General features: G+C 34.5%; 2 protein-coding genes across 5 annotated transcripts; one reads left to right on the top strand and one right to left on the bottom strand.

Annotated features, from left to right (window-relative positions):
• The first annotated feature begins 207 nt into the window (after positions 1-207).
• On the top strand, positions 208-4,592 carry PAC (pale cress protein (PAC)). 4 transcript variants are annotated; one of them, XR_016043442.1, is made up of 7 exons: positions 208-515; positions 869-975; positions 1,773-1,967; positions 2,236-2,322; positions 2,673-2,723; positions 2,911-3,101; positions 3,896-4,592. XR_016043442.1 is itself a non-coding variant. In XM_006850729.4 (7 exons), exons 1-7 carry the CDS (start codon positions 401-403, stop codon positions 4,127-4,129), a joined length of 969 nt encoding a protein of 322 aa, XP_006850792.2. In that variant the 5' UTR covers positions 208-400; the 3' UTR covers positions 4,130-4,592. The 4 variants fall into 4 exon arrangements, 3 of the variants coding, with proteins under 3 accessions (XP_006850792.2, XP_088706678.1, XP_088706676.1); XM_006850729.4 differs by having other exon boundaries at positions 2,922-3,101; XM_088850552.1 differs by having other exon boundaries at positions 219-515; positions 1,773-2,010; positions 2,922-3,101.
• Positions 4,593-5,995: 1,403 nt separating this feature from the next.
• On the bottom strand, positions 5,996-12,203 carry LOC18440590 (uncharacterized). The gene is made up of 6 exons (XM_006850728.4): positions 11,708-12,203; positions 9,375-9,614; positions 8,946-9,057; positions 8,692-8,866; positions 7,236-7,476; positions 5,996-6,418 (listed from the first exon to the last, which is right to left on the bottom strand). Exons 1-6 carry the CDS (start codon positions 11,880-11,882, stop codon positions 6,123-6,125), a joined length of 1,239 nt encoding a protein of 412 aa, XP_006850791.2. The 5' UTR covers positions 11,883-12,203; the 3' UTR covers positions 5,996-6,122.
• Positions 12,204-17,848: the final 5,645 nt, after the last annotated feature.

The following is a 17,848-nucleotide window of genomic DNA, read 5'->3' on the forward strand; positions in this document are numbered from 1 at the left end:
AATTTTCCAATTATAAAGAAGCTATTAATTCTGATGAATCTTATTTTTGGAATAATGCTATGAATGAAGAAATTTATTCTATAACTAAAAATAATGTAGGGGAATTGGTAAATTTGCCTTATGGGAGAAAATCCATTTATTGTAAATAAATATTAAAAAAGAAAGCTCAAGACTGATGGTAGTATAGATAATATAAAGACTTGTTTGTTAAAAGGTGTAACCAATCTTCCATTGGCCGAGGGAATAAGTACCTAATTTAAGTGCCTAATTTGTTCCTCCAGGAGTGCGTTCGCTGAAGTTTCCGGGTTTTTTGACATGCAAAAAGATCGGTTTTCCGCTTCCAGGAAAAAGATGAAGCAGGTGTGCTTTTGAAGCTTTCCTCTATCAGATTCAAATGTGAATGGAAGCAATTATGGCTACGCTTGGATTGAGCTTTTCCCCATCTTCTGTTTTCGCCCCAAGAAGGAACAACCTCCCAAATATTTATTTGAGTGCAAAAATTCCTTTTTCAGGAGGTAAGCAACTTCCGATCAGTGACATAAGCGTTTTTTCTTTGTGGGGTTTTCTTGTTTTACGATTTTTTAATTTTATTTTTATTTTTTAATGTTTTTTGTGATTTTATTGACTGGTTTAGATGCAAGGGCCAAGATTTTTAGTGGGTTTATATTTGTTTATGAATTTGGCTCTGGCTTTTTCCTATATTCGATTTTTATTATTGCTCTGATAAATAATCAGGCTAGTTTTTCTTTGAGATTATGTGGGGTTTTGTTGTTTTGTTCATTTACATGTAAAAATACTTCCTTTTTAGTTTTTAGTGGGTTGCAGTGGGTTTTTGAGATTCACTGTTGTTCTGGATTATTTGTAATAGATTTAGACTTGAAGAACAGTATCAGATTGGCCGTTTATAATGTTGGTCCATGCAAAGCCAAGGAAGAGGATGAGATGGATGGACTTCCTAAAGAGTTCTATGATGATGTAAGTTTTATTCGTGATGTGCTGCCCTCTTTCGTTCTGGTTCTTCTTCTCTTTCTTTTCTATTGCTAAGTTCTTCATTCCACTCATATTTGTCTGCATTTGAGTTTCAAATGAACTTACTATTGTTGGCTTGCTTTGTTACTTTTTGCTGCTAAGCTAATAGAATCAATATATTGTGTTAACTCATGATGAATGGGGTTAGTTAAGCATCATAAATAGAGATGGTTATCTCGTAACCTTTCCTGTTCTCACTCTTTTTTCATTTTCCTTTATATTTTCTCATTTCTTTTATATTTTTGGTGTCTTAGATGTGGTACCATCCATTATCTCTATTTGAAATCAGTGTTCAAAAACTCAAGGCGACTCAGACTTGCACGAGTTACTCGGACTCTGCAGGCTGCCGAGTATGAAAACAAAACAATGGGAACCGGCAGCATCTCGCCTGTTCCCAATATCTTATTGTTGATTTTTTAGGATTCCTAGTATTTGACATATTCGGCTGAGTCAAGTTGCCTGACTCAGACTCAGGACCCTTGCAAGTTCCCACCTCTTGTACTTGTTTTAAAACACTGTTTGAAGGTATGCTGATATTTGTGATCAGATAAGTTACATATTCTGGGGCTTGTTACTCTTTGCTATGATAGATCCTAGGCTTTATCATGTGCAGTTATTGTCTTGGAACTTGGAAGTTGTGGCCTAGATGTTTAGATCATAAATCATGGTAAAACCTATGGCTTGCTTGGATGCTAACGTTAACCTTACATGGAACATTGAGATTTCATTTTATCTTAGACTAGGAGTGGCAAGCGCGCCAACGTGAAAAGACCAAAGAATTGCAAAGGATGCGTGAAGAAGAGGAAGAAGAAGAGAATAGAAAGGTGGAGGAGTTTCGTGAGATTGCCTCCCGGTTGAAGGGGTACCCTGAAGAAGAAGTTCGAAAAGCAAGGCAATTAGTTTCCAGCTTTATATTAGCAGCAGAAGAAATTGAGGAGGTACCTTTAATGGAAGATTGCATCAGTATTCATCTGATTTTCAGTAATTACCATGTCTTCCTTTCCCTTTTTTTTTTGGTGAAAAGAAGGTTCTTTTTTAATTTTTTTTAACTGTCATTAAGTTATTGATTCTCAGCATGATAATATCATTTATTCCTTGAGATGATCATCTCAGCTGAGTTTTTCTTCCTATTTAAATGATCAATATATTGGCTTCTTGATATATATTTTTTGATATGTTGTCGCTATTGTGTTCTGAAATGTGTAGAAAATTGAAGAGGCTGCTGAGAGGGGGGAACTTACGGAGCTTGTTTTAATGATTATATGGAATCGCCTTGATCTTGCTCGACGAGATGTATGTAGTACTAATTGAAACTTAATTCAAACTTTAGCATGGCTCCTTTTTCAAAAACAAAATTGTTTCTTTCATTTCCAAAACAAATGTTTCCATCTTATTTGAAGGTGACATTATTGGTATTGTACAAGAGGATATAAAGCTATATATGCAAAGGATTGCAATGCCAGGAATGCACCTTTGTTAGATTAAACCAGGAATGATAATGTTTCAATTAGTGATCAAGTTAGCTTTCCCCGTACATGACTGGGCTTCCTATTTTCCTGCTTTTATAACACATTCTGATTGATGTGGACAGTTTGCACTTAGACAACGCCTACTTTTGACTTTGTTTACTGTGATGTCTCCAGGATGAGAAGGACGTCATTAGGTCTCTCGATCTCTTGTACAGGAGGATTGAGGTGTGTCTTTAGAAAACCTTAATTGATTCTGGATACATTCTTGTTTTTGGCTCCTAAAGTTTAATCAGTAGCAAGGTTGTGTTGTTGATTTTATTGACCTTTAATAAGCTTTAAGGTTTAACTACCTATGTATCTGTATATCTGTCTATCTATCTATATCCATCCATCGTCTACATGACCAAGATAGGTTGTTATCAGACTGAGATTTTGAAGAGGGAGGCTAGTCCAGCAATGAGGCTGCTCAATGAGCTATTGAATATGCATGATGGGTTTAATGAAGAAGAATGGCGTAGGAAATGTCGGAAGTTGATGGTCGAGACATTCCCGAGAGAAGATCCTTTCAGCATGCTTGTTCCAGCTGGATTTGACATCAATAATGTATGAAAATTCTACTTGAGTTTAAAATCATGATCTCTTAGTGTTGCATTGCTTAGGGGTTATCAGTGCTTTCCATATTATCTCCTCTTATTTTGTGGGATATGAATTATTGCTATTTCTATTTTATTTGTTTGCCCTCCTCTTTCTGTTTGTTTAGTGCTTGTAAATTTGATTGGTGGGTTGCTTAGAAATTTTTTTGTATCTGTGAGTGTGTGTGTATATGAGAGAGAGAGAGAGAGAGAGAGATTTGTTGTTGGGGTTAAACTTGAAGATAACAGAACAAACGACAACTTAAAAACATTGAAAAATTACAGTTGGTTAGCCTCACTTGTGGGAATCGATATTGAAATATGTATCAATCAGAAAAGATTCATATTGAATTATGTTATAACTTAATACCTCAGTTTTTCCTGCTTCTACAAAGTCATTTGGTTTTAGACAACACTCTCTAGTCTCTAGTATAAATATCATCTTCGTAGCAATCAAATCAACACAACTAAAGCTATTGGCAATGACAACAGACAGGATCATGGTCATGGGAAAGCATATGTTATATCTTGAAATTTGGCACATGTGGTCCTGAAATCCGTTTTGCTTGCTTACAAAATTTAATTTTATCAAAGAAAAGAGACTAACAAAAGGTATTAATGCATTCTTCTGGTGGAAACTTTTTTCCTCATGTAAATTTATATTTTATACGTCTTTTCTACACAATCCTTTTGTAGTTCATTCTTATTATTAGAAAGGAAAAATGGCATGCTTTTATCGTGATCTCTATGTTTTCTGATGAACAGCATTATGGCCGAATAGAATTGCCACCTGATAATGATGACGTCCTATTAAGGGTGGACTTTGTAAGGGAAGTTGATGCCTTGCTACAAGAGGTTAAAGAAGAGCAAAGCGAAATGCAACCCATCGAGGGCTTCGACCCCGAATCTGTCGCAATGAGAATGAAGCAACAGGAGAAGCGGAGGACCATAGACCAGGTGGAAGCACTGCTAGATTTAGCAGCAACACTACAATGGTAGTTGTACACAATGACTGAAAACAATCACCCACCCTGTTTCGTTGGCTAGATTTGAGATGAGTGAAACTTTTTGGACACTTTATAGCGGAAAATTATTAATGGGGGAGCATAGATACAAAATTGCTGATTTGGGTTGCAGAATTTACTGAATGGGCCCCTGATTTGTTGCCCGCTTGAGGAATACAAATGATGACTCTGTACTCTGCTTGGGAGAAACTTTTAGCAAATGTTATACAAGTTTCGTTCCTTCTTTTTGCTGAAGAGATTTGCGGCTCTTGTGGGTTCATGCTGTGCATTTAGTCCCTCGGTTAAACTCCCATCTTTTGGCTTTTGTATTCTCAATTTGGGGGTCGCTTTGCTTGCGAATGTGGGATGACTTTATGGCTTGGATGATGACTTTATGGCTTGGATGCTGTAATTTCAAACTATGCTAAGTAGCTTAAATCAAGAAGCTTTTTGCCGAATCTTGGATTACTAGAATGAGCACCTGCAGCGTACTCTTGCAGGAATATATTGTACACTTCATCGGTCAAAAATAACTATTTGAGAGGAGTAATGATCCAATGAGACCCTCCCACACCCATATGTAGGATCTCAAAGGATCACCATTAAATTTGGTATAGATCTCTAGAAAAATCAAATTTCACACTCATGAGATAATTTTTTTAGAAATATATGTCAAATTTAATAATGATCTTTTAAAGTCCTACACACATTGATGTGGGAAGGTATTATAGGATCATTACTCTTTTTTCAATATGAAATTTTGGAATCCACTTTGGAGTTAGATGAGAATATTTCAAGAATGCACTTTCTATAAAGCCTAGGCTGTGTATCAAAATCTTGTTTAGAAAAAACTTTTAGCATGGGAAATCGCTAAGATGGCTCAAAAATCTGTTTTCATCATTGATTATGAATTTTGTAGTTCAAAAAATAATACAAATCATCTTATGGATATGTATACACTTAAAAATGGATGTCTGGATAATATGTTATAATATATATATATATATATTTTTTTTTAAACTGTATATGTTATTTTTAGGTTTTTAAATATTTTTTTTACAATTATAATGATGATCGATTTGAAGGCTTTCCAATACCACAACTATAATCTTTAATGAGTTTTTAACCAAGGCTTTAATTTTTTCCATAAAGCCTTTGCTTTTTTCCGTTTTGAAAGGAACAAAAACACTGAATTTCGAGTTTCTAAACACATGGATCGAGATGTCAAAAAATTGGATGGTTTATTTTCTATCTTTAAGGCAACACGTTAACATCAAGCCCAAAGAAAGTGTTTGTGATTTTTCTTTTTCTCATTTTTAGAAGTTGGTCCCCAGGTTTAGGATATTATATTCCTAAAATTTGGGCTCCTAGAACTCCTATGCAGAGTTTTATCTGTACATCTGATGGTGTCAATGATTTTTCACCCTTGTTTTCTGTGTGTCTTGAGAAGTTGGTCACGTGGTTTACGATAAAACATACACAAAATTTGGGGTCCTAAAACTCCTAGACAGGGTTTTACCTGAATGTACAATATCATCCTGCGGGAGCCAACATATTTTTTTTTTTCATATCCTTCTCTAAGTGACAATTTCATTCTCTGTTCACTAAAATATATTGACTCCCTCAACGGGCTCAAATTCTGTTAGCAATCTCTTTTCTTGCTTGATTGCTTGCTTTGTACTTGGTCTCTTCCCAATTCTCCAATTTCCATGAGAACAAAATCCAGTAAATAATCATGTTCTGCTAGTGATGCCCCATGATCTCTCTCTCTCTCTCTCTCTCTCTCTCTCATACACACTCAACTGTCACCTACACCCCACTGTTATTAAAAAATTTAAGTTCGCTTCCTAATAACAATATCTACACCAATCTGATATTTATTACAAACTAGGTACAGTACTGAATACTACACAACCATTGGATATTATGTTCTATAGCAAATGAATGCCACAAAGCCTAAGATATACAAAATCACAAAACATGGATTTTTATGAAAATTCACGGTCAGAGAGGATCAGTGGGGCAACCAGAGACCAGACGTATAGGCCTGCCGTGACCCATTCAGTGCACATACGCACCCAAACTGAGGTCCACCCGACATCAATGAGATCCTCACTATCTGACAAGCTGGTCCACCCAGTTAGAAGCATGGCTGAATACATGCTTGCCAGGGCAAAGATTAAGTGGAAGAATGTGTAAGAATAAGAGACGGGTCGTGCCTCATTTTGCTTATTTTTCTCTACCTCATCCAAATTGTCCGATTCAAGCAGAGGCTTCTTTTCCCCTAAACCAATGAAACTGATGAACATTAGAGACATGCATATGCACATTTATAAAGTGAATCCCACATAACAAAAGAATCCCACACGCACATGATGTGCCAGTCAAAGTATAAGCATAAATAAATACGAACTATTTATTATATACCCATTTAAAAACTAATAATTTATTATCTAATAATAATTGTACTGCTGAGTCTTGTCGCCCAAGTACTAGACACTTTCGACGCTTATTGCACATGGTAGTCATGTTAGTGTCTAGGTAAAATAAACATACATATACTGGATACAAGAATACAGTTGCACCCATATGGATTCGAAGACTCTTGAAAAGAGGCTTCTTCCCTGAAAATAAAGGAATTTCCTGTACATTAGCAAATATTCATGCATATATATACATCAGAACGACACAAAACACACACCATGGATTAAATGTATACTCATACACACATAGTTGCTCTAGATGCAAACATGCAATCATGCCAATGTGAATGCTGAAAGAGGCTTCTTGCCCCCAAATTAAATGAATTACATGCACATTAGACGTGTATATGCTCATATACATATAGAAGACTCATATAAACACATAAATTCCTCACATGCAGATGTAGAACCATCCCAAAGTACAATAGATTAATGGATGGTCTGGATGGCATGTACATTTTGTTTGAGCACCTTATCTAAACTAGAGATATTTTGATTTTTTGGAAACAGAGAATTACTTAGATAACATTATATCCATACATGCAATTGTGTCCGTGCATGTTTCAAAAGTAGAGTATTATTTCGATAACATTAACTCTACTAAAAGATTTCAATTACCAGCTTTGGGAGATGATGGGGGCGACAAAAACGTTGTTGAGGAACCAGCGCGAACAGCCGAATACACAACAGAGAGAACAGTGGTAATCATTCCCATAATGAGAGTTCCTGTTGAAACTGCTTTCGAATGCTTATGAAGCCCATTGCATTCATAGTCTCTAGGTTCACTGGATAAACCAGTATAACACAAGTATGCACAGTACATAGATATTACAGAAGCTGGAAACAGGCTACCATTCACCTGTGAAAGGAAACTATGGTTCATGTATATCAAGATATAGAAAGCTTTCAAAAAATATATCTAGCAAAATTATGATGTGAGAGAAACAGAGGATTAATATAAGGCACGAATAAATCAAAAGTCCCGCCAAATTAGTCTAATGGCACGAGCACCGAGACTAGATATAGGGAGAGCACACACTGATTTCAATATAGACCATGTGCAACGCTTTAGGGAATAGTTGGAGGTTTCAGTAAAAAATCCAGTTTAGCATATGATAGAACAAACTCTAAACCATGGGACTCGTCCAAATTTGAAATTCATTTTATAAGACTGGATTCTGCAATCCAACTTCTGGACACACAATCTGCAGGCACATAATCTCAAACCATGTGAACAGGTCCTCTGTATGTGTGGAGTTTTTCCTATGCATAGATTTGAAGGGAAGTTCTGCTTTGTAAGAAGACTTCTTATTTTTATTTTTATTTTTTTTGAAAAAAAACTTCTTATGTTTTATTGTTGATGACCTCACATGATGTTTACCTTCGGGAATAAAATCACAGCAGCGGACATCCACAGCATTGGGACTCTAAGTTACCTAACCAGTACTTATTTGCAGAAAATATCAGAGGAAATGGCAAGCCAATTGATGACAGGTTACTAAATTAACTAAGGAGTTGACAATTTTCTAGCATAATCTGACATAATTTCCAGACTCAGTGGTTCTTTTCTAAGTTCGACAATGAAGTTCAATTTATTGTAGTTCCTTCTATGAGAGATGGGAACTTTCCCCCTCACATTGAGAGTTCTGAGTGATACTTGTACATAGAAACTTTTTAAAAGCTACTTCCTGCTGTGAAAAATTTTAAAAGCTACTTACTTCTATGATTCTATCCCTTGTATATGCACTTTGTACTTGTTTCTCATATTAATACAACTATTGGCTTACCTGCTCAGAAACCCCTTGCAAAAAAAAAAAGTGTACAATGAGACCATTTATCTTTAGTACCAGGTGGTCGCAATTAATCTTGACCATTGGATTGATATGCAAATAACCTGATTTCTGCATCTGTTTCTTTTCTAGCTTAGCTTTCATATATCTAAAAAAAAAAAAAAGTGATCTAAATTTCCCAAGACAATCCATCACGTGGCAACTTTTAAACTTTCTGATTTATGTTTCTAAGTACCAACAAACTCCTAAAACTAAAACAACAGAAAAGAAAATCACGAATTTACCTTAGGATGCAAAGCAACGATTGCAAACCCAAATGCAAGAATCATTGTCATGACAATGAAGAATACATTGAGACCACAATCATTGCCTGAAGGATTGAACCAGAAGAAGAGCAGCCCTGAGAAAGCAAATGTTGCCAGGTAGCATACCACTGACACTGAAAGCAACGCAATGTACCTACGTGAAAGAGAGTAAATATAAGACATAAGAAAAGTCAAGGAATGTGCAGAAAAGAAAAAGAAAGGGCTCCACGAACCACTTCTGTTCATCTTTCTCAACCCAAGCATCATTCCATGAATGTGTAAAATCCAGAAGTATGATCACTTGAACTAGTAGAAACAAACCCGACCCAAATTTTGAGAGCATTGCTGCAAGTGAGCAAAGTTACAAGGGTCAGATTATCACACAGAATGCAATGCCATCCGGCTTAATGAAGAGCAAAGAATTGGAACTTAATGACATTGTAAATAAGGATAGTGAGCTTCAATACAATTTTTTTGGAATAAAATGATCTTAAGCATGCTCAAAGAAATCATATAAAGGATTTATGCAATGTCACTCAGAAGTTCTTCTCAGTGTTATACCTTCAAAAATTAATATGCCCTGGAGTAAATTACTAAAAATAAGAAAAGTTTAAGATCTCTTTCAAAAGAACATTCTTCAGTTTGAATTGAGATCCACTTACCATACATATTGAAGACTGCATTCGGAAGGAAGAACATTAGAATAACAAGTAGTGACCACACTATGATTTTTGTTATCCATCCCCCATGGTGCCATGAGTCCCTTCTATCATTCTGGTCCTTAACACCAATCATTATGAGTGCAAAGATTGTGAAAAACAAGAAATTGCCCAAACTCACACGAAGGACAGCAGCCATTTGATACCATTCTTTACTATGAGTCTCAGACGAATTACTGGTCCCTGAAAAAATGCAAAAGGAACATGTTCTTAATACTTTTTGGGTTGAATTTGTTATGAAAAGTATGGTTGAATATGTCAAAATATCTATGAATGTATCATTGCTTAATGAAACTTTCTCTTTTTTATATGAAAATGTGTGGTCCAAATGATGGAAAACGAGTAGTATCTTTCACATATCCTCCCAGTTTGTCGATTTCTGGGGAAATGATACCGAAAAAAAAAACTTTACACGGTATGAAAGAACCATATCCCAAAGAAAAAATATGTATAATCATTGGGTATCTACAAATGAACAAAAAAAGAAAAGGTAAGCAAGGAGTTCATAAATTGAATAGAAGCTCTAGACGAGGGATATATAGTTTTGGATTTGCTCTAAAAAAAGTGTGGCACAAATAGGCGATAAGATTAGAGAGAGTAAACTTAGGTAAGCTGGCCATGTGTGGCGCAGACCTAGTACAGCACCTGTTAGGAGGTGCGAGTTAGCTCAAGTAAAATGCTAAAAAAGGGCAAGGGGTAGGTCCAAATGGACGTAGTTGGAAGTAGTCCGAAAAGATATGGAAATTTATGGCCTCATTGAGGGTATGGACGTTAATAGAACAAAATAGCAAACTAGGATTCGCGTAGCCAACCCCAATTAATTGGGAAAAGGTTATGATGATGATGAATTTCTCTAAAAAAGGGTCAATTATGCAATGATCAAGATGAAAAAGGATGCTTACCTTAAATGCATGATCCTTTTTTAAACGGATCATAACGTGGAACAATCAAAGAACTTGTATTCAGATTCAATTATAAATGATCAAATCGCTTCAAAAGACGATTCCGGAGAAAAAGTTTGATAAAGAGATTCCACAGTCTCCTTTTTTTTAACAATAGGCAAGAACCTGAACACGAAAATGCACAGCTTACACTGTGGTTCGTTTTTCTTTGGTAGGTAAGCAAGAAAAGCGACAACCAACAATAGAACTTAAGTTTTCATCTCAACCAGAGATGAAGTCCAACCATTTTCGTCATAGTTTATCTCTGATTATTTTTTCACCAATGAGAGAAAGAAGAGAAGCCAGTCGATTCCAAGATTATGCTTCTTATTAAAGCATAACTTCCTCTTGAAAATGTTAAGATTGTCATCCTCAGTGATGCTCAATTTCAAAACAATACTAAAGAGCAATCTGTCCATTTTATAGTACATCTAATACATTACATTCAATTTCTTCAAAAGAAAGAAACGTACCAAGAGATCTAAATTGCAATTATTAACCAATAGCAGGACTCCTTCCATTAAAAGAACATAAAAAATTAAACCAGGAAGGCACCTCTTTTGCACGAGTCATAACTATAAAGAACTAAATTTAAGATTATCAGTGAAGATTCATGGCTATTCATCATTAAGCGGGCACTCATTTTATCAAGTTCGTTGATTAACTGAAGCACATTATAAAAATATATATTGTCCAAATCCACTTAAGGTACTTATAAAAAAGGGAAAAGTTTATACAGACAGGAGGCTCTAAACAATCAAATTTAAGCCTACCTCAAAAATTTCACTAGAAGAGGTTGTTTTGATGCCCAAATATCTTCAAATTGATCATCTCGACATCAAGATGCATGGACATGATAAAGAAAAATGGATTTCAAGTTTTGAAAATAATGTATTTTGTGAGGCATTTTTGGACCGTCAATTTTCAAGATTTTCAAGTTTTCATAGATATGTGATGAAAATATATTTTAAGGCGATTTCCAATATTGAACGACAAACCGCACCCTATAAAAAAAACACCATCAATTTTTTTCTTCTAAAATTCACTGATTTTCTAGCCGCTCATTTTTCTTTTAAGATGAACTATTGTTTATGCCGATCTCTCTCATGAAATCATAGGAATTCAAAGTAAGTAGGAAGAGAGAGAGAGAGAGAGAGAGAGAGAGAGAGAGAGAGGGTACCTGTAATGAGAGGAACTCAAGTAAAGAGAAACAGAGAGAGAGGGAACCCAACAATAAAAAGAGGTGGAAGGAGAGGAATCCATAGTTTACAAGAAAACAAGAGACCAAGAAGATAAATAGATGAAAAAAAAGAAGGAGAGAGAGAGAGAGGTTACATGGGATGGCCTTGAAGAGAGAGGGAGCGATCTCTCTGAAGACCCATGAGACGATGAGAGAGAGGCCAAAGAGACCACAGTAAGCGAGCCTCGCCGACCGACTCGAAATACCCGACACCACCGAACTGCACAGCCCGCATGTCATGGAAGCGCAACACGATGCCAAGCAAGACATCTCTCTCTACTTCCTACCGCAAGCTCCAACAATTAAGCTCCCTCTCTGCTTCCCACTGCAAGCTCCAACAATTAAGCTCTCTCCCTGCTTCCCACTGCAAGCTCCAACAACTAAGCTCTCTCTCTCTCTCGGCTTCCGTCTGCAAACTCCAACTACTAAGGTTTCTCTCTCAGATTTGCAAGCAATAATAAGGGAGTGGCTCAAACGCCATTCACTCCCACTTCGGACCTGGGAAAAAATTAAATCCCCACCTCCCTCTCTCTCTCTCTCTCTCTCTCTCTCTCTTTCCCTCTCCCTCGTATTCTGTTACATTTGTGTCACGCCGCCACCTCCCTCCCCTCTTCTCTCTCTCTTGTATCTATTGTCAGCCAAAAGATTTCATGATCCTGAAGGACCAAAATATCTGTTTACTCCCTCAATGATCTCCAATCTAGTATTGTTTTTGACTTTTTGGGAACCAAATTTGACGTTGTCACCTTTTTTTGCCTAAATGTTATATTCAACCAAAAATACTCGGCGCCAAAAACAAACCATGTTTTTTTATACAGATATCACAATCTATCCGATTTTAAATTAATTTTAAATCTATCCGATTTTAAATTAAATTAGGTGCACCTTCAAATTTTATCATGGTACATAATTTTGATGTAAAATATTCTTAGGATTATCTCAAAATCTATTTTTATATCTAATTATAAAATTTTAAATTTCAAAAATGGTTAAAATCAAGTAGATCTATAAATATATGAAAATCTTGAAAATGGATGCTGTAGATAATATGTTGTAAAATGCACTATTTTTGAGACTTAAAATCTTTTCATTTTTCATAGTCATACATCTCGATGTCGAGATAATCAATCAAAGGGTTTTTCAACATTAAAACTACCTTTTCCAATGGATTTTTTAGGGGTATCCGTAGTTCTACATTATAAGGTAGCATACTTATATAAACTTTTTCCATAAAGCATAGGTTTTATAAAAACCAACTAAAGCCTCACCTCAAATTCTCATTTGGATAGCACATTCGGTAACATAAATCTCTATAATGGCTATAAAATCAATTTTCAATACCGACAATAAAATTTGAAACTCAAAAAATCATACAAACATTGCATACCTTTGAAAACTTCGTTTCAAGATGAAATGGACGGTCTAGACAATTTGTTAAAAATCTACACTATTTTTAGAGCTTTAAATCCTTTTTTTTAACAACCATAATCTCAAGCCGAGATAATCGATATAAAGGTTTTTCAATACTTGAATTGCAATTTTCGATGAGTTATGAGGTGAGAAATTACTTACTTTGATAGGCCTATCAAACTATTTCCTTTCTTTTTTTTTGTTTAGATATATTCGTTTAGTGTTTTAAATTAGGAAAAATTACATATATATCCATTATACTTTTCGTTATTACTAAAATACCAAATACTTTTCGTTATTACTATTACGAGAATACCTGTTTTTTTACTTTATAACTAAATTTTTTTGAAAAGACATTTTTACCATTTTTCAGTTGTTCAACAACCAAAATGACTGGAATTTCGATTGTTCAACAATTGAAAATGGCCCCGATAGTTTTATTGTCCATCTTCTCTGCTTTCTACCTATTTACTATGTGAATTCTTAAAAAATAGAGTTTTACCCATTTTCGGTTTTTGAACAATCGAAATGGTCTTAATTTCGGATGTTGAACAAGCTTTTGGAAAACACAGCCTTAATTTTGATTGTTGAACAATCGAAAATAGGACATTTTCGGTTGCTCAACATCCGAAAATATATTGATTTCGGTTCTTGAACAACTAAAAATATACATTTGGTTAAAAATTTGAATTGTTATTTTCGGTTGTTCAATAACTGAAAACAATACATTTTCGAACGTTGAACAACCGAAAATGTCTTAAGTTCGGATGTTGAACAACCGAAATTAGGACTGCGTATTCCAGCAAGCTTATGGAAAACGCAGTCCTAATTTAGGTGGTTGAACAACCGAAAAAAAGATATTTTCGGATGTTGAAAATGTCTTGTTTTCGGTTCTTGAACAACCAAAAATAAACATGAGGTTAAAAATTTGAATTGTCATTTTCGATTGTTCAATAACCGAAAACAAGATATTTTCAGATGTTGAACAACAAAAAATGCCTTCATTTCGGATGTTGAACAACCGAAATTAGGACTACGTATTCCAACAAGCTTCTGGAAAACGTAGCCCTAATTTCGGTTGTTGAACAATCGAAAATGGGTAAAACTCTCTTTTTTAAGTCTTCACATAGCATGGACGTAGAGAGCAGATAAGATGAACCATAAAACTATCCGGGTTATTTTCAGTTGTTCAACAACCGAAAAAGCGTAAAAACATATTTTTAAAAAAATTTAATTATGACGTGAAAAAAAACAGACATTTCAATAATAACGGAAAGTATTTGGTATTTTGTAATAACGAAAAGTATAATGGATATATACATAATTTTCTCTTTAAATTATTCTCAAATTTTCGGATCAAGATAGTCATTCCAAATTAGTCTTCTATTAGAGAGAGCAACTTTACAATATATGCTCTCGTGGGAGCACAGTATACATGCTCTTAATGTCAATAACATCGTATCCTCACACTTTCTTGCGCTTTTTTTTCTCAAAAACATGCTCTCTAACATCTGGTATTTACTGCGGTCACCAGGTTGTGTACTCCTGCGGGACCGTTTTATCCATATTTTAAGGTAAAACCAAATCCATGTATTTTCAACCCAAATTCAGAGGGCACATCGATTTTACCTTTAGAAGATATGTAGTTTTACAACCTTATTATGGAAAGCATCTATATAAGGTTGTAACTTTATTGGTAGAAGTAAGGTTAAAATAAAGTAAGTGATTATATACAATGAGACTATTTACCTTTTATATAAGGTGTTCACAATTACTTCTAGTCATCTCATGTGAAGTTTGATAGTTTGGATATATCACAAAGTTCCAAAAAATTTATTTTGAAGTTTGAACTTGGTCAATGGAATAATTGTAGCAACCCAATTTCACATCCAATGGTCAAGATTAATACCAAAGGTAAATAGTCTCATGCTATTTTTCCCATAAAAATAATATATACCGTCCATTTTATTTGGGCATACCATCTATTTTATTTGAACAGTATAAAGCTACACTATTTTTAATGATGTTACAGGGACATGGTTTCTGTACAGCCAGCCTGCATATTGTAGAAACGCGGGCTTAGCAATAAATATTTTTTAAAATATAATTTGACCCGAAGTTTTAGAGAATATATAATCTTTAACATGGAGATCATGAATATAAAAAATAAAAATAAAAATAAAAACTAGAAATAATAATTATATCAATAAAACATTTGAACCGCTAGTTACATTTGTTTTTAGATGGATCTATGTATATCAATCTTAAAGATGGATGCTTTATACCTCTAGACCGCATATTGTAGAAATGTGGTTCAGCTCACATGAAACAATTTTTCTTTATATTTTGGTATTGTATTAAAAGACATTAAATCTACGTTGTCTAATTAAAATAGATGGTATAGAATATTGCAACTTTACTTTTACAAATAAGGTTGTAACTTTATATAAACCGGTACGATATGTAGTTGGATGGTAAAATATACCTTGGAAAACATTGTAGAATGTGCACGAGAGAAGGTTACAAGATTTAAGAGAGTTTATCTAATTTTTCGACAACATGAACCTAAGCGTTTGAAAAATTCAAATCCAAACTCTTTTATTTTAAAAATAACTAGTTGATTTATTTTAGGTGGATGCTAAAATTACACTAATAAAATTCTACTAAGTAGTTCTGTCACTCTAGAGAGTAAGTATACAATGTGCATTGACAGGAGTACGCTATACTAGCTTTTAATTTTGTTAAAAGATTGTTCATTTAGGGGCGGCAACAGTTCCGGCCAGACCTGACCCGGATCCGAAAAACAATATGGGACCCGGACCTGACTCAAAGTTATCGGACTAGGACCCGGATCCGATTGGACCCGGACCCAATTGGACTTGACCGAAAAATTTAAAAAGCATATATTTGGATATTTAAATGTTATGTTAAAAATAACATGTACTATTTAAATATTACAACTAAACATATATTATTAGCTCAAATATCTTCAAATTCATCATCCCGATATCAAGATGTATGGACATGATAAAAAAATGGATTTCAAGTTTTGGAAATAGTGTATTTTGTAACGCACTTTTGGACCGTCAAATTTCAAGATTTTTCAAGTTTTCATAGATCTCTCAATCTACATTATTTTTGAAGCTTTAAACTTTATAAATAAAGATGAAAATATATTTTAAGGCTATCAAAAAGATTTTCGTTATTGAAACCATATTTCTCGACACTATTTGAAGATAGGCTCTAATTTGATTGTTTAGATCCTAGGCTCTATACAAACGGTACCCTTCAAATATTATATATTAAATATTATGTATAAGGTGTGGTTTCTATAGAACCTAGGCTCTAAACGATCAAATTAGAGCCTACTTTCAAATAGTATCAAGAAACGTGGTTTCAATACTATAAATCATTGTGATAGCCATAAAATATATTTTCATCTTTATTATAAAGTTTAAAGCTTAAAAAATAGAGTAGATCGAAAGATCTATAAAAAACTTGAAAATCTTGAAAATTGACGGTAAAAAAATGTGCTACAAATACATTATTTTCAAAACTTGAAATCTATTTTTTTCTAATATCCATACTCCATACATCTCGATGTCGAGATGATCAATTTGAGGATATTTGGGCAACAAAACAGCATCTTCTAGTAATTTTTTGTGGTAGGCTCCAATTTTATTGTTTAGAGCCTCAGCTCTATATAAACTTTTCCCTTATGGATATAATAACAATATTCGAGTCGGGCCCATATTCTGAATAGTGTTCGGGTCCAATATTTGGACTTAGACCCGACCCGTCAGGTCCAATTCTTGGACCCATATATGGAAGCAGGTTAGATCTGGATGTTCGCTCCGGGTCCATTTGCCACCCCCATATTTGTTTCAAGCATTTCTTCTGCTGTCATTCCAGGGCAAACTCTTATAACATTTTGAACCTACTAACCAGCCTCAAAGAATGAAAATAAAAAAAGTCAAGGCCCGTGTATGTATATGAAAACAAACGTGTTAAGATTGAACAAAGCATTCAACTTTGGAAGGTCAGATCTCATTGTTAGGTCAAGTCATCAACAGTAACAAGATTTGGGGTCCTAATGCACTCCAGGCTCACGTTTACATTTTGCTCCCTCGGGAGCATATAATCTTTCAATATGTTTTTATTTCTGCATTTCTCTTCATTGTTAGGCTTGTGAGGCTTTCTAAGACATTAATCAGTGTTCCATTGTGAAATTGGAAGGCTTGATTAAGAAATCTGAAAGGACTAAACCCTAACTCTTGAATGTTAGGTAACAGCAAGAATGTTAGGTAACGGCAAGAATGTTAGGTGAGCTAGGAACCAAATTATTCAGACTATTGACTTTATGATTATGCCTTCATTCATTTTATAAGTTAGAATAAAGAAAGAGAACTAAAAATTTGAACTTGGAGTGAAGACTTAAGGACTCCAAACCATAATTTTGGAGCTTGCATTTTTAAGAGCTCCAAACCAGTGTTTGAGAAAGCTAATTTGTTTGTACTTCTCTGGAAGGTTATAAGAACTCACAGGAAAGAAAAAAACTTGATAATATTAGAGATTGAGTATGGGCTTCATTGGTTAGTTGTGTGATATTAATGCTATGTCTCAAGTTCGATTCCTACCACTAAACTACCAAAAAATTTGAAAATATCACGAGAAGAAATACGAATGCCTGCATGAAATCTTCAAAAACGGAAGAGGTTCATTACGGTTGAAACTTTAAAAGGAAACCTCTATTTTCTTTCTTTTTGGCGAAAAAGAAAGGGCTTCTCTAGGCATTTGTTCATTAAAAAAGATTTTGGGGCCTACAA

This window comes from Amborella trichopoda, chromosome 1 (assembly GCF_054954075.1).
Source record: "Amborella trichopoda isolate Santa Cruz 75 chromosome 1, AtrichopodaSantaCruz75HAP2 v2.0, whole genome shotgun sequence".
Lineage (NCBI taxonomy): Eukaryota > Viridiplantae > Streptophyta > Magnoliopsida > Amborellales > Amborellaceae > Amborella > Amborella trichopoda.